Source organism: Dermacentor silvarum, chromosome 1 (genome assembly GCF_013339745.2).
Source record: "Dermacentor silvarum isolate Dsil-2018 chromosome 1, BIME_Dsil_1.4, whole genome shotgun sequence".
In the NCBI taxonomy this organism is placed as follows: Eukaryota; Metazoa; Arthropoda; class Arachnida; order Ixodida; family Ixodidae; genus Dermacentor; species Dermacentor silvarum.
In genome coordinates this window covers 268,907,651-268,929,502 of record NC_051154.1, presented here as the reverse complement: position 1 = coordinate 268,929,502, position 21,852 = coordinate 268,907,651, and the positions used below count along the sequence as shown (strand labels likewise).

General features: G+C 48.9%; 1 protein-coding gene across 1 annotated transcript in view; it reads right to left on the bottom strand.

The window, feature by feature from the left end:
* Positions 1 to 21,852, bottom strand: part of LOC119440238 (serine/arginine repetitive matrix protein 1-like) — a 293,035-nt gene that overhangs the window by 58,135 nt on the left and 213,048 nt on the right. The window contains exon 18 of the mRNA XM_049661047.1: positions 12,895 to 13,050. Coding sequence (XP_049517004.1) covers positions 12,895 to 13,050 — 156 coding nt within the window. The remainder of the gene's footprint in view (positions 1 to 12,894; positions 13,051 to 21,852) is intronic.

Below are 21,852 nucleotides of genomic sequence, written 5' to 3'. Positions count from 1 at the left end.
GCCTGCAGCTTCCGCCGCTCCCATCATTTGCGGCGCCGTCCAGCGGCAGCGGGACCCTCCTGTCTTTAGCGGAGCCGGTGAGACTGACGTGGAAGATTGGCTCTCTACCTATGAGCGCGCCAGTGATCACAACAAGTGGGATGACCCGACGAAGTTACGTTCCGTCGTCTTCTATCTTGCTGACGTTGTGAACCTCTGGTTCCACAATCATGAGCAGGAACTCCAAACCTGGTCCGTTTTCAAGACAGCATTCACGGAAGTCTTCGGCCGCCCAGCCTTACGAAACCTCCGTGCTCAACAGCGTCTACGCCAGCGCGCTCAACAGCCCGGCGACACGTACACCAGCTACATTGAGGATGTCGTGGATATTTGCGCCCACGTCGATTCTACCATGAGTGAAGAGGACAAGGTGAAGCACATCCTCAAGGGAATCGAGGACGACGCATTTCAAATGCTTCTCGAGCGAAACCCTTCATCTGTCGCGTCTGTCGTCCCTCTTTGCCAGAGCTTCGACGAGCTGCGTCGACAAAGGGTCCTTGCGCACAGCGCTGTTATACACCCGGCGACTCTCTCACGGGCCTCACGCTTCCCTCCAACTCCTCGCCAGAATCCTCACTCTCCGTTCAGATTAACGCTTTTATTCGTGAGGAGGTGGCACGCCAACTGTCTATGCTGCCTCTCAGCGATGGACCCCTACAGCCTGATACATCTCTGGCTGCTCCCATGAGGAGAGCCATTTGCGAGGAACTTGCCGACTCGCTACCTTTGGCCCAACCCTGTCCTCCCGTGGCGGCCCCTCTGACCTATGCGGCAGTCGCAGCGCGACCTGCGCCGCCGACATTCGCTTTTCGTGCGACATTGCGACCTCATGTAATGCCAACTCACGCGTCGGCTCCTATTCCGCCCCGAAGCCAAGTTCAGAACCCTTGGCGCACCCGCGAAAATCGACCCAAATCTTTCGCTTGCGGTTTCGCTGGCCATGTCGCGCGCTTCTGCCATCGTCGCATGCCACCGGCTAACCCTGCTGTCGCAACGCCTGGTTATGGATATTCCCACGATGCAACCGGGCATTCCATGCATCCCAACCCAGAGTATTCGCTGTCTCCTCAACGCCCTTTCGGCAACCATCGTTCTCCGTCACCGCGTCTTCGCTCGCTTTCCCCCTTACGTCGTCGCCAGTCACCTAGCGAGGGAAACTAGTCGCTGCAGTTCTGCAGACACGAACTGCCAGCTTCGCGACTTCTACAAGGCCTGCACAGTCGCCACGCAATTTACTGGACGTTTTGGTCGAAGGAACCGCCACAATTGCGCTTATTGATACTGGGGCTGCAGTTTCTGTTGTGGACAGAAATATTTGTCGTAAGCTCCACAAGGTCTTTATATGAGTGATATAGTGAGCAGATTGAATATAGCGTTCTACGTAACCTACGTCTCCGTCTCTTGAGATGTAACGATGCAACAAAGGCCACGCGGTGTTGTTCAGTAGCGCCTCGGCCGACTCACGCTGTGTGTTCGCTCTCTCTCGCTTTAACAATACACACACACACACACACTCATACACACACACACACACACACATATATATATATATATATATATATATATATATATATATATTGCCGCGACGCTATCTGTGCCCAACCACGCTGACGACAAAGACGACGACCTCGAGCTTGCAAGCGAGGTGCTAGAGAAGACGAAGTTTTGAACTGAGCGTTTTGTCCTCATTGCCTCAATTAAATACCGCTCTTCGCTCTTGTCTCCAGTGAGCCGTGACACTGGTGGAAGTGCTGGGTATCGCATCCTCGCCTAATGATTGGGACGACTCCGGCGAGTAGCCCTGCATCCAGCCCTTCAAGACATCATCCACGCGTCGAGACACCTGTGCACCGCGCAAGCCGCCGCCTGCAAGGTCTGTGCCCGGAATTCGGTCCCTTGCAAGGAAGTTTGTCAACGACCGCACCGACTCAGGAAATGGCGCTTGCAAGTACAACACAGGTGACTGTTCAGAACAATCTAGTCCCCAAAAGCTTCCGCGGTGACACGTATGAAGACGCCGAAGACTGGCTGGACCAGTACGAACGCGTGGCTAGGGTCAATCAGTGGCGTCCAGACCAGAAGCTTTCCAATGTGTACTTCGCTCTTGACGGTAGCGCAAGGACGTGGTTTCAAAACCGCGAGGCACATTTGACTACGTGGGACGAATTTTGCCGTCGGCTAATTGATACCTTCGGAAGCACTGATCGCCGAGATAATGCACAACGCCTTCTCGAGTTGCGCATTCAGAAACCCAACGAAAGTGTATCCATGTTTGCCGAGGACATGTCTCGTTTGTTTCGCCGCGCGGATCCCAACATGCCTGATTCGAAGAAGCTGAGCCATCTCATGCGCGGCGTCAAAGAACAGCTATTCGCTGGTCTCGTGCGAAACCCGCCTACAACAGTGGAAGAATTTATTAAGGAAGCCACAGCAATTGAGCGGGCGCTCCAGCAGCGTAGCCGGCAAAACGAACGCCTAACTAACGATGCACCTGCAGGAGCCGCAGTTCTGGCAGTGACCGACGAGACCTCGCTGCGTCAGCTGATCAGAGACATTGTTCGCGAGGAGATTGCGAAGCAAACTGCGACACCGAAGGAGTTTACTGTTGCTTCGGTCGCTGAAGTTGTCCGCCAAGAAATCCGGCAAGCATTTGCATCTCCTGAGCCACTCCCTGAACCGTGTCCCGAGCCGCGCTTCGAGCCACGCTTCGAGCCACGCTACGAGCCACGCTACGAGCCACGCTACGAGCCACGCTACGAGCCACGCTTCGAGCCACGCTACGAGCCACGTGCATATAGCTACGCAGACGCTGTCCGTCGCCCTCTTTCTACCGTGCCAGTACAGCAGTACCACCAGCGGCCACCTACTGCTGCCTGGATACAGAGAGAGCATTTCAGGCGACCCCAGCTTCGCAGGACCGACGCATGGCGCACTGCTGATCGCCGACCATTGTGTTTTCACTGTGGCGAACCAGGGCACATTTATCGTTTTTGCCCTCATCGCCAGGGTGGCATCCGGGAAATGTCACCTGCTACTCCGCGACAGTTTCCAGAGAGAAATGCACGCTTCGACGACAGCATCACTCGGGAACAAGGCAGCTCAGCTAATCTCCGGTCGCGCTCGCCGTCTCCGTTACGCTATTCTTCGCCGGACCGTCGCAGTTTCGCCGACGTGGTAAGAGGCCGCTCTCCAAGCCCACGGCGGGGAAACTGAAATCAGCGACCTCCGGGGGGAAGGTTGCAAGTCGTCGAACCGCCGAAAATCCCCCATTACTGAGCAAGGAGCAGAGCAACCCGGAGAAACGGAACACCGACGAATTTGTGAGTGCCGACCTACTCTTAACGATTGATGGACACGACGTGACGGCTTTGGTTGATACTGGCGCAGACTTTTCGATAATGAGTGAGCAGTTGGCAGACCGGCTTAAGAAAGTCAAAACGCAATGGACGGGCCCTCATATTCGAAATGCCGGGGGCCAGATAATGACACCTACAGGAAAATGTACTGCACGACTCCAGATAGGAAATACAGCTTTTGTCGCCTCTTTTATGATTTTAAAAGAGTGCTGCAGATCACTCATCCTTGGAATGGACTTCTTGCGGGAGTACGGCGCCGTGGTTAACATACGGGATGGCGAGATAACCTTATCGAACAGTATAGACACGAGCCACGACGACGAGCGCCAACGTACATCGTTACGTGTCACCGACGACGACGTCTGCATACCACCACTATCATGCAGTCTTGTCTCCGTCAGTTGCGGAGAACAGTTTGACAAGGACGGTGTAGCCGAACAATTAACTGCACTTCTGTTCCATCAAGGTGTTGCTATCGCTCGGGGTATCGTCAGCCTAATCGGTGGTTGCACAGAGGTACTACTGACAAATTTTACTAATGAACGCCGGCACATCAGTAAAGGCACCGCTGTGGCATACTTTGACGAAATTGACCACGTTCAATACTGCTTTGCTGTCAAAGAGGAATCAACCACCGATACGATGCCACATGCACCCGTCGTCGACGTTGACCCAGGTTTAGCGCCGCAACAGAAACAAAGTCTCAGGGAACTGCTTGACCATTTTAAGGACTGCTTTTCTACAACGTCCCGAGTGCGTCAAACACCACTGACGAAACACCGCATTATTACGGAGGAAACAGCAATACCCATCCGGCAGCATCCGTATCGCGTGGCTGAGAAAGAGCGTGAAGCAATACAGCAGCAAGTCAAGAAAATGCTAGAAGATGATGTCATCCAGCCGTCAAAAAGTCCTTGGGCGTCACCCGTGGTACTCGTTAAGAAGAAGGATGGTAGCCTGCGGTTTTGTATCGATTATCGCAAGCTCAATCGGATTACAAAAAAAGACGTGTATCCCTTACCACGCATCGACGATTCCCTCGACAGGCTACGGCATGCTCGGTACTTCTCGTCAATGGACTTAAAGAGTGGGTACTGGCTAATAGAGGTCGATGAACGGGATCGCGAAAAGACTGCTTTTGTGACGCCTGATGGGCTCTATGAATTCAAAGTTCTCCCTTTTGGTTTGTGCTCCGCCCCAGCCACGTTCCAAAGGCTAATGGATACCGTTCTCTCTGACCTTAAGTGGAAGACTTGCTTAGTGTACCTAGACGATGTGATTGTTTATTCTGCCACATTTGATGAACATCTCAGACGGCTACGGTTAGTTCTTCAAGCCATACGGTCCGCTGGGCTTACTTTAAAACCTGAAAAGTGTCACTTTGGCTATGAAGAACTGCAGTTTTTGGGTCACGTTGTAAGCCACACAGGTGTCAGACCTGATCCTGAGAAAATCGCAGCTGTCGCAAAGTTTTCAAGGCCTACGGACAAGAAGGCAGTCAGACGCTTCCTGGGCCTATGCGCATATTACCGGCGATTTATTCCGGGTTTTGCACGCATCGCCTCACCGCTGACTTGCCTAACCAGAGAAGATGTCGCGTTTGTGTGGGGCGAGGAGCAGGAGGCGGCATTTAACGAGTTGCAGCACCGTCTACAAACTCCACCTGTTCTTGCCCACTTTGACGTGGATGCGCCCACCATGATCCACACCGACGCCAGCAACGTGGGTCTAGGCGCCGTCCTTGTTCAGCGGCAAGACGGCGCTGAGCGAGTCATCGCTTACGCGAGTAGAACACTGTCACGTGCCGAATCGAACTACTCCACCACAGAGAAGGAATGCTTGGCTGTAGTATGGGCAGTTACCAAGTTCCGCCCGTACATATACGGCCGCCCATTTCAAGTCATAAGTGACCACCATTCTCTCTGTTGGTTGACCAACATGAAAGATCCATCTGCACGTTTGGCACGCTGGGCCCTACGGCTTCAAGAGTACGACATGACAGTGGTCTATAAATCGGGACGGCAGCACTTAGATGCTGACTGCCTTTCCAGATCGCCGATCGAGTCGTCAGGCGGAGATGATGAAGAATCCATAGGCTTTTTAGGAGTTGTTGATGCGGCCACCATCTCTCAACAACAACAAGAGGACCAGGAGCTCGCTTCTGTAATTGATTTCTTAGAAGGCCGCACCACAAACAAGCCTGGATTGTTCTCAAGGGACCTGTCATCATTCTGCATACGCAACAGTGTTCTTTTTAGAAAGAACTTCTCTTCAACAGGGAACAGATATCTACTAGTCGTCCCTAAAACTCTCCGCAATGAAATATTGCAGGCCTGTCACGATGAAGCTACCTCAGGCCACCTCGGGTACACAAGAACATTAGCGCGGATCAAAGAGAAGTACTACTGGCCACGGCTTGCAGCACAGGTGAAGCACTACGTTCGAACGTGCCTTGACTGCCAGCGACGAAAAGTACCACCTGCGAAACCTGCCGGCCTATTACATCCTGTTCCAGTGCCGGAAACGCCGTTTGCACAAATTGGGATGGACCTTTTGGGCCCATTCCCAATATCTGCCGCCGGAAATAAGTGGATCATAGTTGCGACAGACTACCTTACGCGATATGCAGAAACCAAGGCACTTCCGAGCAGCACAGCAGCCGAGGCCGCACAGTTCTTCATTGAAAACGTCGTCCTGAGGCACGGTGCTCCAGCGGTCATCGTAACCGACAGGGGAACCACGTTCACGGCTGAACTTTTGCGAACTGTACTAACGCTCAGTGGCACGGCACATAGAAGGACGACAGCCTATCACCCGCAAAGCAATGGACTTACGGAGCGCCTCAACAAGACTCTCGCAGACATGCTGTGCATGTATGTCGATGTGGACCACAAGAACTGGGACCAAATATTACCCTACGTCACGTTCGCTTATAACACGGCTCGGCAAGAAACAACAAAAATGACACCATTCAGTCTCCTCCACGGTCGAGAAGTGACTACAATGCTGGATGCTATGCTGCCTCATGATTCCAGCGATTCCGAGACTGACGCCGCAGATTTTACAGCGCGCGCCGAAGAAGCAACACAGCTCGCGCGCGTTCGCATAACTGGCCAGCAAGAGCGAGATGCTCGACGTTACAATCAACACCATCGATGCGTCGTCTACCATCCCGGCCAAAGAGTCTGGGTTTGGACTCCCGTACGCCGCCGGGGCCTCGCGGAGAAACTTCTACGCCGATACTTCGGACCATACAAGGTTCTACGACGCCTTACCGACGTCAACTATGAAGTTGTTCCTGACAGCCCATCCTGCTCGAGGCGCCGTATGAACCTGCCTGAGACTGTGCACGTGGTGCGCATGAAACCTTATGTTTCTGAATGACACGGGTACTCTCTGGTTTGCTGATCACCGGGTGCTACCCGCCGAGCATCGGGTCGATGCTCCTTATGGAGGGGGCAAATGCCGCGACGCTATCTGTGCCCAACCACGCTGACGACAAAGACGACGACCTCGAGCTTGCAAGCGAGGTGCTAGAGAAGACGAAGTTTTGAACTGAGCGTTTTGTCCTCATTGCCTCAATTAAATACCGCTCTTCGCTCTTGTCTCCAGTGAGCCGTGACAATATATATATATATATATCCTCCACAAGCTGCCCACCCCTAAACAGCTGAAGTTTTTGTAATGCGTGCGCACGTGTGATTTCCCGAGCAAGATGCAGCTCGATGCGCAAGATGCATCAGTAAACGAAGCCGTTTAAGCGTGCGAAATTAATTGTGCAATATGAGGGGCTTCCCTTCAAGGCCTTCAGAAAGAAAAGCTTCAGCTATAGTTTATTAGAGAGTAGCCGTAAGTAGCCACGTCGTCTGCGGTCGCGGACGTCCCACGATGGTTAGCTCCCCCACCCATGTCATTCCATTCCCCTCCCATTCATTCCCATTCCCCTCACATCCATTCGCATCCTCATTCATTCCAATTCCGTTCATTTGTCTGGAACGCGCAGAACAGCATCCTTTTCAGAAAACAAAACGACAATCCAATAAAAAAATGATACTCCTTTCTGCAGTTTCTCAACGAGATAAATATATCCCCAACTTGGGATTTATTTCTGAGTTAAAGCATGTCTAAATTCATGCAGTAAGTACTGAAAATTTGTCTATATGCAACCACTGGTGCATATTACGTGAAAACAGCGCAAAATCTATTTAGTATGGAGTACCAGCATATCGCAGTATCCTTCCAATAATTCACGCGAGGACACAACTACCGAAACGGTGGCCATGAGTTTTGAAAGCGGAGCAGAAAACACGGGACTGAACGTGCATGGTAACGACCATTTGCGGACAGCTCAGGTGGCGTGAAGGGCGGGTAAGCAGTGAGCATGAAGGACACCCTTTGTTCTCACAGATTGTCTCGCAGTCTCCACACCGAGTACACTGACTGGCCCAATCACTATTGCTTTGGCGCTCTATGGCCATAGTGTCCTTTGTGCCATTAAACACCATCAGTCATCATCATCAACATCTGCACACCGCGTTCGCTCTTGGCAGACAGTCGTAAAGCTAGTATCTATCATAACATAACAGGGGCGTCGCCAGAGGGGGAGGGGGGGGGGGGGGGGGCTCACGGGGCTTCACCACCTCCCGCCAATTTTTTGCGTGCTCGCATGCACCGCCGACCAAAACAACCACCGGTGCCGGGAATCATTCTGTATTTTGTCTACAATGTCTTTTTCACGCTAGAAAAGACAATTCGCACGAACATTGCGAACTCGGGCTGGATTTCGTGGCAACGCCCTTGCGCCTGGAGTCACATAACGTAAGGAGACCCATCCGAGCACAAACTTTCAAGGGCTTTTCGATAGCGAGCGGGCGCGTTGCGGCATGTCACGGCGGAATCTACGGAGTGCACGGATTTCAATTCCGAAACTGTATGGGTATAAAGTTCTCAAATGTTTGACGCGAAAGGTGCACTTGCATTTCCAAAGGCGTGCATTAGATTTTCAATTCTAGAACTTCATGCGCTTAATGTTCTTACAAACTTGGGCCAACATGCGCGCAATGGCGCCCTCGTATCCAAGCCGTTCCTGAAATGGAAGCATGAGCTCACAATCTTCCACACACACGAAAATACTAAGTATCACCATGACTGTCAACTGGCAGCTGATAATTTTCTCCAAACATTGCCAGGAAGCACGCCATTTGTGATCGATCAGCTTGACCAGTGCCGGCAAAATAAAATAAGAGAAAACAGAAGAAACTTAACGGCCTAGTATTGAGGGAGTTCTCTTTTTCTTTTATACGGGCAACAAGGTCTGGCTCTCCATGGACAGAGGACTATATACATTTAAGCAAAGCCTCCGCTCAAAATACTGGTATTTTGAGAGCGCTTCTTCGCATGCGAGCTGATTGTAGAGATACATATCTGAAGACCCATTTGGAAAGTTACCCCAGTAATGCCTCGTATTTAAGCCCAGATGTACAAAACTAAACTATAAGAAATCGGTGGTGAAATAATGAAAGAAAGCCTAGACGACAAAGTAAACGCTGCAGGCTGCTTCTCCATACTTGCTTTCGAAACGACAAATATTGCTAGAATCGAACAGCTTGTTTGGGCAAGGTACCTAAACAAGGATGCCAACGACATTGAAGGAGTGTTTTTAGGTTTTAGCACCGGAATAGAGGCCAATCTCATTGCGACTGCAGGTTCTATGTAAATGTGTACAAACTCTTGCAGATTCTAGTCACCCTTCCAGTGACCACTGCCAGCGCAGAGGAAAATGTTTTTTAACATGAGAATAATAAAAACTACTTGCGCTCTACAATATCTGAAGAACGCATGGCTACGCTGGCGCTTCTATACGGCCACAGAGACGTCGGCATTGACAGAAGTCATTGACCGCTTCGCTAAACTTCCCCGCCGAGTCAAGTTTGTCCTTTTGATAGCGAAGCGGCTAAAATCAATACAAGTAAAAAGCTCTGTTCCTTCAGGTCCATAAACTCGTAATTATGAAAATATATGACTGTTCAATAGCTTTTAAAAGCGCACAAATTTTCACCGTTTATTCTAACAGTTAGCATCATGATCGAAATTATCATGCGAATACGAAAATTATTAGGACATCAATAACCTTTTTTGACCAACCTTTCTCATTGCAAGCCCGTCCCCCCCGGGGTTTCCGAACAAACACACTCGGATATTAGGTAGTTCAACTTGCCGCATCATCTATGGCTTTCGTTTGGCCTTTCCTTTTTAGCTGCCTGCTTTTGCTTCTTTTTTGAACCGAAGCAATACCCTTCTTTTATTTTGGGTGCAGAATATTTGTTGCAGCTCTGCAGGCAGTTAAATTACACATTTTCGTAATGATTTCTGCATTATTCCTCTATTATTGTACCCATATGGTGGTGTCACGACCGCCGCATGGCCCAAGTACATATCACGATTTCTGTATCATAGTTTTGTTCTTGACTGGATCGTCTGTCTTTCTATGGGTAAAGTTTACTATCTGTGACGGCTCAACATGTTTATTTGTCTTGTTGGACGCATTATATAGACGGTTTCATCCAGCGTCACCGCGCTCTGGCAACGCTGTGCGCCGGCTTCCGGCGCCCCTAGGAAGCTTCCGGTAGCCGTTGCTTTTGTTAGTTTTTGCTGGTATTTGCTCGCTCGCGCGCTCGTCTTGCGCATATTCTGTGTTATTTTTCGGGTATATCGATATAAGTGCGACTTGCGGCATTCAGTGCGTTGCGTGACGGCGAGTAGCTCTTGGAGCATCGACTGTTTTCATTGCGTTTACTTGCCAACGGTGTTTTTCAAATCTGGGAGCCTACCAAGAGCTCCCAGATTTGCTCTGCTCACTTCACCCAAGGCACGTTATTACGTGGAGTAGCCGGACTGCTATAACGCTGAATAATAAAAGTGCTACTGCACGATTGTTCTGGCCGTATATCGTGTAACTAACGCGAGAGCAGCTCGACTCTCGCCCCGAGTTTGCCCGCTCGTCCAGTTTCTTGCCTCGGCGTGGATCGCCATGCTACGTACATGAGTTAAAATTATTGTTTAGCGGGTGCCATGCTGCCGCCGTTTTATTTTAATGTTTTTCGTATCTGGGGCACAAGTGCACTTCTGCAGCTTTACTACCTAGGTACATGTGTGCATTGGTTTTATCATGTTTAACGTCCCAAAGCGACTCAGGCTATGACGGACGCCGCAATGGAGGGCTCCGGATAATTTCGACCACCTGTGGTTCTTTAACATGCACCGACATCACAAAGTACGCGGACCTCTAGCATTTCGCCTCGATCGAAATGCGACAGCCGGGGTCCAAACGGTGTATTTCGCGTGAGCAACCGGGCACCGTAACCACTGAGCCACCGCGGCGGCATGTGAGCATTCGTATCGGTATCGCAGAGCAAAATCGCAGAAAAGTTAGCGATTTCCGTGCATGCATGTAGTAAGTTTCGGCCACATTCTAAAAGCATTGACGAATTAACGGAGGCCAATTATGGATTGCAATCTCGTGCCCAACACTACAGGTTTCATTTTGTTAGAAGTGTGGTAAATTCGTGAGCATTTAAGTTAGACCCATTTCAGTCGACCTAGGCTTCTTGCACTAAATGACTTTTGAGAATGTACAGTTATTTGTGAACGCATATTGAAAAGCAGAAACAAGGCATATGACGCAGAAAACATGTGCATGTACACATGCACAGCTTACCACTTCATCCTCCATCTTGCAGCAATAAAAGTGCCATTGCGAAATGCAAAAACGCCCGTGTGCTTGTGTTGTAGGGCACGTTAAAGAACCCCAGGTGGTCTAAATTAATCCGAAACCCTCCACTACGGCGAGCCTCATAATCAGAACTGGTTTAGGCACGTAAAACCCCGGAAAGAAGAAAAAAGTGTCATTAAGGTTTTTCTAGTTTTCGGCAGTCCCATTACCTGCCTTGAAGACAACAGTCTGCGTTCATTGCATGTCCTCACTATGGTGCTCCGCTTGTTGCTCCTGGGTTGTAAATGAAGGAAGGTGTTTGGGGCCCGGCGAAAACGAAAATCGCACGACATCATCGTCCAGCAGATCGGGCAGCTCTCTGCCTCTAAACATCAGCTTTTGGCGATACCGATGTATTGCTTCGGTGCTAAGCGCCTTAAAGTAGTCGCTCGTCATCTCGACAATATTCACGATGTAGAATCAGCTCACAGATTCCACCAAGCAGTGCAAACATCGACACGCCGGCCTCACGTCGCGCATGCCTTCAAACAACATAGCCGGAAGTGCTTCTAGCTCTCCTGCGGGAAGTTCCGATGGGGCAGCCAATCAGCGGCTAGCGAGGTTTGTTTGTAAACACTGAAACCGGCTATACACTGATGTTTGCCTAAATACGTATATTTACTGGAAACTTATACGCATATTTAAATATTTCGTTGCGGGCTTTTGTGTATACAAGCAGTGAACCTTGTTTCCAGCGACAATTTGTTGCCCTTTATCGAGAATAGTACCCTGGCATTTGTATATGCCATTCTATCTTCGCATTTGTAATGTATAATTTGCAGAACACCTGCTTTTTATATGTACTCACTCTTGCGACTATAATCTCGGTCTAATTATAATACACGCCCGGTAACAGGTGCTCCTGCGCAATCTAATGCAACGAAGGACAGCGTCATTGAGGTTTTTCCCTGGCCGTTGCATAAGTACAAAAATGTAAACAAGGTTCTTGAATGACAAAGTTTCATCAAAATATTCGTCCTCACCTTGTTCATTTCATGACCTTTACGTTGTTCATGTCAGCTGAATGCAGTGATTTGCTGGTTTCAAACTCATATAGTTCTAAAGTTCGTGTGATATTTTCCTTACTTAATAAATAGACAAAAAAAAAAACGCTGAAGCATTGATATCACTGATTTTTGCCACAATTTTTGGGACATACGAATATATTCGTGTACGAAAAAATATATTTTTCTTGACAGTGCGGAGCGTTCAATAATGTGTTGGCAGCATCTAATACACAATGTCATTTGCAATGGCAATGCAGTTATTATTCGTGAATTTGATCCCTCGACAAATTCCATAAGGAGGAGGCCGCGCAGCAACGTGAGCCCCCCCTCCCCCCCCCCGCCCCCCCCCCCCCCCCCCCCCCCCCCCCCCCCCCCGCACACAATATCGGGCTATGCCACTGACACCGCAGCATCTTTTGTTATCATACGCCTCAAAACACGCGCTTTCCTTTTGGGAGGTATCGTCGTGACCCGCTGTGTGGTTCAGCAAGACTGTACAGTGACTTTGGGGCAAGGATCGCGGTGACGGTCACTTTACACAAATTCACATTTTTTCCTACGTCGCCCACGTACGTAGCTATTAAAACTGACTTTATTCCTGCCAAGGTGAATTAGGTCACGCCCGATAAAATTTCAGACTATGCACGCGCCGTAATGCTCTCCTAACTAAGAACAAAAGAAGCAAGGATGCTCATCCGCAATGAAACGCATGATAACTTACCCGGCCAGCGTTGGGCCCATTCGATGAGACGCCGGAAGTCCCGCGCGCTCCACGGCGTCTTGTTTGCCGCATTGGGGACTCCCGGTCATGGGCTCCCTCTGCCGGCCCCGGCAGCTGGGCTGCAGCGCTTCCGCCTGCCGCTGAGCGCTCCGAGCGCTGCACATCAAAAGATACGCATGCATGTGACTCTACGCAAGCTGCCAAATCACACAATTTGGCTTGCCCATGCGATTGCGAGAAATGCGGCGTCCAAACTTAAAGCGTTAATTATAAGCCGTCTAAGTAAACCAAGCAATAATTGGTTGGAAATTCTCCTACTGTTTGAGTTATAGCCACGACTTATTAACTTGATAATAAGTAAGGACATGCATAGGTACAAGCACTTTTACGCACCACTGTTTCCCGCGTAATTCCATTTCATGACATTAAAATAAAACTTGCAGATTTTTGAAAAAAGCAAAGCGAACGCGAGAGCAGAACGCTGTACGTCTGTATTGCAGTGTGCTGTCCATAATAAGCGAAGGTCCGCGACGTCAGCCTACTGTGTTCATTATTGGGTGCACATAGATGTCTATTGTTGCGGGGCACATCCCCCAAACACAGAACCTTATTTTAACGCCCATTGCGTCTATACCCTAGCTGGCTGGAGCGGTTCCATTTTCTTAATTTTTTTCCCTTCTGCCCGAAATATTTAGCCCCCACCTGAAGAAGCCGCTTACCGTGCACATTCTAGCCGACTTATGAACACGCGTGCCGAGGTTCAACCACAATAAAAAAATTAATAAATTTGGCGATGAATTAATAAATCAATCAAATCTGTGCTCTATAACGTCAAGAAGAACATGCGTACAAAATATTTGCAACAACTTAATCCTCCTTTGCGATGCAGTCGAAGCGACACAGATGGATAACCTGTCGTTTATGGACGCTTTTATAAAAGTTTCACGTTCTGCTTTGGTATTTTATGGTGCTCACTTGCTCCTTTCCGCATTTTGCGAGTGGATGTGTGTGCGTTTGATGTTTCTTTTGTCGCGTCCTTTGATCTATCGTTATGTAATAAAGCTGTAGTAGCATATATACCAAGCCGGATGCAGAGTTCGACTAACCTGTCCCCCTATCGTTAGACTTTCTCTCTCCAGAGAAAGCTTTGTTTTCAAAAAAATGGTTGACATACATGGTTTCCATACAATACAATTTGGCAATACGCATGTCTAATGCAAGGTCGGTGGGCTATGAGGTGCGAATAACATAAGATGAAAGTGCGCACTCAAGAGACTACAGGCTAGCCCTGCCATAATGCATTGCCGACATTCTGAACATTTTTGCTCTGAGAACCAAATTTAAAAATATATTTTTGTTCACTACACTCTATACGCGGTGTCCCAGGAATCATGCACCCAGATTTAAAGAAAGACACCAATAATTTTACGCGAATAAGACCTGGTGCATCTCTTTGAAAGCCTTGTTCAGGAACTGCCAGTATTGTTTAGTCCTTGATATTACGTAACTATTTGATTGTTGTTCTAATTCTCAAGATGTCAATCAAGTGGTTGTAGGTAATCGTAAAACACGTCCAAAACGAGATGTCTTCAGCAAGGTACACATCGCGTCGTAATTTTTTTGCGGGAAAACAGCCCGCGAACTGTGAAAAACATAATGTGACTGCGCACCCGCGCTCACTATACTGTCCCTTCTGGGAGCACACTAGTGTAGTCTCAGTGGTATCTCAGTTTCCTGCCGATCCCATCTCAGGAACTCTGCCGATCCCATCGTTCAGCCACGATGGGAATGGTGGGTATAGTAGATGGATTTCTCCGACATTCGACCTTGGGACTTCAGGCGATCTTATGGCATTGTTTGTTACACTCTATCTCTCTTCGTTATCATAAATATTAAAGCTATCCATACTTTTCTTACACCACAAGTCAATAAGACTATGCGAACTCGCATAATCGCGGCTGATTGCAGCTGGTCTGGATCTCCATAGCTGCGGCGTCACAGTGTCAATGTGAAGCTTCTGTGTGAGGTTCTCTGTTCATATCCTGCTGTCGGATAATTTTAATAGTGTTTATTTCGTTATAGATACCGCCGTACTTTCTCGAACATGATCAGCTTCCAATGTCACGGAGTCGTTTACCTCTTTCCGTATCGCGCCCATTGGGCATGGTTAGCTCTCTATCGATGGTTTGAAACGACGCTTTCGTGACCTTCCGCGCCGCTCACGGACACACTGCAGTGCCATCGGGCGGGAATGGGGAGAAACTATAGTTTTGTTTTCTAAACAGTTCGCTTTTTTCCCACCAAGCGGTGATTTTTAAACGCGCTCCGAAGTTTCGCGATCGTCAAAGCAGAACCTAAAATGTGCGGCTCCGGAAACGGCGCGCGCGCTTTGGGAGATCGCAGATATCGTGATTCCGGTGCCTCTGTGGCCGATCTTATCGATACCTCGAATAGCAGAGAGTCAGAGGACCCTGACATTTCGTCGGATTTTGAGTCTGAAAGCGACGACGACGCCAACCAGCCCGGAACATCAGGCGGCCGCAGCCCAGCACGCTCAACTGTAGTGCTTGCAGTGAAATTTTTGTAGCGAAATACCTGTTTTAATTTTACCTGTGCCGCTGTTTACGAAAAAATCTAAATAAATTTAGATTTTTTTCTGAGATAGTGCATAAGAGAGGGCAATGCATTTTCTATATCTGATCATTTTCTTAACATTTTTTTTCTTAGTAAATACAAGCGTGTGTTTACAAACTTTGTTTCATTTTATCGCACAATCTTGATTTTCACAATTGATATCTTTTGTATCACATACATCGTGTTAATAAAACTTTTATGCGTGAAAAGTGCATTCATTTTCTTTCTGTTAATGTATTACATTAAATATTGAGTGCAGTAGTTCTTTCAGAAAGAACATCTGTCGTAACATACAAAAAAAATGTCACAGTTTCGCCCTAAGGGCGAAGCAATGAATGCGATAGCAACACAGCAATGTCATACGAAGTAAGGTGAACGGCTTTGGTAGCAATATGAATTGTAGTAAACATGAGCTCATTAAGTAAGCAGGTGTGCTGCGGCGTAAGTAGACCGACATGAAGAGAGACTCGATGACCACGAGAAGGCGCGTGTGAAACGGTGGTGTTGATGAGAAGCGCTTACCGTGGGCAGCGCGTGCGAAGGGACACACCTGTAGTGCTGCACTGCCGATCTGGGCAGCATTGCATGTGTAGCGTGCGTTGGAAAATGTGGCCCGACTATTACTAACTGAATGAACAAGCGTGGTGTGAGCGCGCACAAACAAACATCAATAGATCACACTGAATGACTGCAGCCAACGACTGTCAAAACGCTGGCAGCGCAACGTACAGTCAACCACAAAAGTTTGCGGACCACGCGAGCGCGTGGCCAAGAGCCTCTTCGCGACACTTCCGCTACGTCACCAGCGATCGACAGCAGCGCTACGTTGAAGACGCATCCCTCCTTAAATCTATGGCCTGTCTATTTTCGCACTGTGCGCAAATATTTTCTACCTATCTCTTTCAACGTGACGCGCTCTTTGTTAGCCAGGGCTACTTGCTTATATTTTGAGAGCAGAATATCAGTACAAGTAATCAGAGAGCGTATTCTTCGGCTGTTATCAGTTCTATTTTCGCGTAGCCGCGCTGTTTTTTTTTTTTTTTTCGTGAGTGCGTGAGTGAGCGGTGAGGCAGCCATGGGACACAGATGCTTAGTCAGTAGGCAGAATTTTTCCGTTCCTCCCCCATCGCTAAGTGACAGTAGCGGCCGGGATTTGATCGCCTGCGCCCAGGTTTTGCTGCGCAAAGCCCGAACCACCGCACTGCTATAGTGGTTACATTTAGAAAAATAAGAAATAATCGAGTGCGATGACTCTTTTTATAACCCTTTGCGACACGGCGTCCTTGTTTGGGGACTCGAACTTCGGTGGCGCGTCCCACGCCACGTGTTTCTTCAAATGACCTAAAACTCAGTGTGCACATTCGTGTCCGCTTCCTGATGGGACAACTAGCGGTCAGTTAACTTCATTGTCCTGCGTATTGCTGCAGATGATCACTTTGCTGGAGACACGACCATGTCAGACAATCGTTCGACGTGCCGCGTTCCAAGACCAACGTCAAGAGTATTTTTTTTCTCCGGTCGACACGAATACAACCGAAAAAGCAAGTGTGCATGCGTTTCGGGCCTAATAGTTGATTCTTTTTATGCAAGCATTGAAGCTGACGGATTTCAGAATAATTAGATAATGAGTTATACGCTAATTAATTTTTTTTACTGAAACTTGCACAAAACAGCACATTGCTTCGTCTTCTTTCTTGGAATGTAATAGTGAGCGTCTTGAAATGATGCCATGCGCATTTGACGCATTTGCAGACAGTGCATCATAATTCGTGTCTGAAGGGGATGAATTTATTCACAAGACATTTACAGAAGTGTCATGAAACATAGGTCTCTCAATGATCTAGTAGGAAGTGAAATGTCCGCCGTTTTCTAGCACCTTATTGATGCGTGTGGGCATCGACTCGTACAAAGATTCAGTAATCTCCGGTCGACCACGCAGGCTTTCCCATTCTTGTGCGATCGCTTGCCACAGCGTATCGGCCGTGCGGCCGCGGTTGGCTCGTGTGGACAGCCGTTTCTTCAACATGCCCCAGACATTTTCTATGGGATTCACGTCGGCGCCACATGGAGGCCACTCAAGCTGGCAAACAGCATGTTCTTCTAGCAATGACTGGACGATACGTGCTTTATGGATCGGGCTGCGGTAGTGTTGAAAAAAATAGCAGCCGTCGCTGAAGGGACCGTCCAGCGCATACGGAACGAGGTGTCTAGTGATGACGTCGCAGTACCGTGACGCAGTGAAGGGCCCTTCCAGACGCACAAGGGGACCAAGGCCATCTTTGCTGATTGCTCCCCACACCCTCACGGAACACCGTCCACTGGATAGAACACTATGTGTGTAATTAGGCAGATATCTGCAAGAAATAGCATACAATTGGGTTCCAGCGGCGCGTCTAAAAATGTTGTGATTCCTCTTGCGTATGAACTTTATAATGCTGTTATAGAGTTGCAATAGAAAACGTGCAAACATCATTAGATAGTACTGAAAGACCCACTGGCAGCTTTTAATTAGCTTCAGAGTAAGTAGTACTATGAAACAATCGTTAATGTTTTCAACATAATACCACTACAGAAAAATCTCGTAATGTCCAAAAGCTCATTTTACGTGAAACATGTTGTGATGCAGAATTAGCTTCGTGAATTAACTGCCAATACACTGTAAACACACCTGCAGTTTAGTGGACGCCAAACCCGCTTCCGTTGGTCCCAGCGCGTGGAAAAAGTTGACTCGTCGCTAAAGATGACATCGCCCCATTTCTCTGTTGTCCAATCTTTCATTGCTGTAGCGAACATGAGTCGTTCTTGTAGCTGGCTGTCTGAGAGGCAGGGCTTCTGTGCTGCTACGAAAGACTGCAGGCCAAGCTCACTCAGCCTTCTTACAGTCTCAGACGATACCGTGAGCGAGAGCGCTTCTCGGATATCCTCTGCACTTTGAAAAGGATCAGCCACGATGGCGGCCGTAATCAGGCGGTCCTCTTCCTCAGTCGTGGCCCTTGGACGCCCACTGCGCTCCATATCTGTGAATCTGTCATCGTGGCGGAAAGCTTGAATAATCCTATTCACGGCAGTCCGGCTCCTGTTGGTTCGGCGGCAGATTTCGCGCTGAGGTATTCCCTCTATAAATAAACGCACAATGTGCCTTCTTTCGTCAAGTGGAACACGCAGCGGCATCTTTCCAAATAGGAAATCACCACGTGGCCTGAAGCAAGTCTACTACGTTTTCAGCGACTGATGCGAAGATGCGCCTATGTGTGAAAGAAAATTTTCTATGCATCCGCTTTTTCTTTATTTTTGATGACAGTGAAACACCTCCCTACCCTTTCTCTCAAGACGTAGAAGCAGCAACACTCATTGGACCAAGATGCTGCCAACCAAAGTGCGCCAGTAAACGTCGCGTAAAAAAATCGTCGCAGCGCTTCGTGAAACTTATCTACCCACTGGCACACCAGTCGACAAAGGTTGCAGTGATTGCTCCGATACTGCTATCAAGCCAGATATGTGGCGGTCTTATCGCAGACAGCGCTCTGCGTCAACACAACGAACTAACAATGTCATGCACGGGAATAAAAAATTAACAGGCAGGCGAGTACCAAGAGGGCTCATATCCGGGAGAGCGCCCCTGTCGCCGCTAGGTGGCGTACCGCTAGGTGCCGCGGATAGGCAGTCTGGCACGCACTCGCGTGGTCCGCAAACTTTTGTGGTTGACTGTACCTTCACCCGCGCAGCGAGCGAAGGTACGTGGGGTCTATCGCTTCAACGGAAACTGAGCGCGCATAAAGGTCAGAGCCGTGTGGAGATAAGAGACGGTGCGGTCGAACGAACGACGAGCGCGGTTGTTGGCAGCGTAGAAGTGCGCTCCGGCGCTGGCTTCCCGCTTCCTTGCTTGCGCGTGGGAGAGATAAGAGACTGTGCGGACGAGCGACGAGCGCGGTTGTTGGCAGAAGAGTGCCCCCCCCCCCCCCTGCTCCCTCCGGCGCTGGCTTTCCGCTTCCTTGCTTGCGCGTGGGAGAGATAAGAGACTGTGCGGACGAGCGACGAGCGCGGTTGTTGGCAGAGAAGTGCCCCCCCCCCCCCTGCTCCCTCCGGCGCTGGCTTTCCGCTTCCTTGCTTGCGCGTGGGAGATTGAGTGCGTTCGCTCTCCGTGATAGCGCGCGTCCCCGCACGCTTCCGCTGGGGCATACGGCGCGCGGCGAAGATTTTATCTATACGGAACCTCACGGCGACGGCGACGGCGACGACGACGGCGACGCCGACGGCAGAAATCCGGTTGAAGTGTCCATATAATTGCTATCGCAATAAAAATCACAGCATATCCACGGGGTGAATGATGATGAGTGGGCGAAGCTCCGGAGGGAATCATCGATCTCCCGCTTAAGGGGACGCTAGCACAAACGCGTTAGAGACGTGCAGTACTCTCTAGTAAGGGGGAGCGGCCACAGCGTCTTACGCAGCCATTTACACATGCCGGAACGTGCACCGCGTTTGCCGACGCCATCACATGACTGCTGAGAGAGTATACCCCCCGTATTCATAAACGCTCCTCGACTTGAACTTGACTTGCCACCGCCTTGGGCAGCGCGTTCGAAGCGCGTTGAAGGTAAGGCGGAGAGGCCACAGCGTCTTACACCAGCTTCTTACACGGGCCGTAACGCGCTAGCACAAACGCGTTAGAAACGCGCTAGAAACGCGGCCTTTCGTTAATGTTGGGTATTTATTGCCATCGTGGTGCTTGTGTCTATGTGTGCTTCGTGGCGTAGTGGGCTAACGCCGCGCGCTCGGAAGCGAGGGGTCCCTGGTTCGATTCCGCGCTACGGACACAACTTCGGAATTTTTTTTCTCATTTTTCTCAGACTGGTTACACACTACTACTACGACGAGGGACGAACGGGTGCCGCTTTAAGGAGCTTCGCCCCTAAAAACTTATATTTTCCCCATGGTAGGGAAAGAGTTAAAGCCATAATGGCGAAGGTTAAGGGAAATCTATGTACTAACCATAATTCCCATGATCGCTGAACCACCCTGCCTGCAGCTTCCGTGGATACAAGCGCCGCAGTTTCCTTCAGTTTATGCATGATACTCTGTCAGTGGTAAACGAAGGTGTTCATCGGTTGCTGGGTCAAGCATCGTGGCGGCCTTAGCAGCACGCGCGTTAGTGCTGTGCACGACGCGCAAACTGCTGCCGGCGATTATTGCGTATCAAGCGCAAGCAATTGCACTGCCCTAAACGATGAGCCTGTTTTGACCGTCTACATTGTCTGCTTTATCTTTATGCTTTGCATCCAATTTACGGTCTGTGTTTCTCTTTCTTTTTGTTGGCTCTTCAGTGTCTATTTATACTTTCATTTACCCTGCACTTAGTTGACAACTTTCTTTACCTCTTGCTCCATTGCATGGCCACGCTTGAGGTACGAATATTAGGGCATTTTAGCTGCTCATTTCTTTTTATCTTTGCTCTTTAGTTTTTCTTCAAAACTAATTTTGTTCTGCGCTCCTCTTACTTCAAAAGAAGCCCAACCCGTATCACCTTAATCTCCTTCATCTGTGGTTTTACCTGGGCCCACAAATACAGTCGTCCCGTGGACCTCTGCTCAATCTCAAACCCCGAACATATTTGTGATTTAAACGCGGAACTGTATTTAATTACTCGCAAAATGTGTTTATCATTGCGAAAAAATGCTGTATGTTTATTTATTGCTCCATTCCGCTTCCCCTTTATTTTCAGATCTTCTTGGTGGATGCTTAAATAAGTATTTCCTTCGTTTATGTATACGCCGCGGTATCCCTAAAGCTTGACTACGGGTATGACTTGCCGTTGAATTGACAACACGTAATTGCGCGTACCTTTATTAAAAATAATTCTTCCTGGTTTCTCTGTGCTAAACGTAAGGACTGTATTTCTCGCTGCGTTACCACACATATTCGGGAAGTCTCTGTAAATCTCTTGCATCGTCCGCTAGTAACACGATGTCGTCCGCATACATTAGTAAAGGAACATTCTGTTGCACCATTTGTCCATTACGCATGTATGACAAATCAAACCCCAATTGTCAGTTAAGCTGTCGTCTTTCTATGCCCATAACATAAAGCGTAAAGAATTGTGAAATATTGCATCCTTGCTTCAGTCCTTCTTGGATTTACATCACTCCATTACACTTTCGGCCTTGCCATACAATTTGTACTCGATTGTTTCTCTCTATCTACCTTAGCAGCTTCACGAAATCGTCACCTATGCCTTAGCGCTTTAGAATATCCCATATCAATTCCCCGTCTACGTCTTCGTACGCTTCCTTATTGTCTAGAAATGCCATCCATAAAAGTCTATTC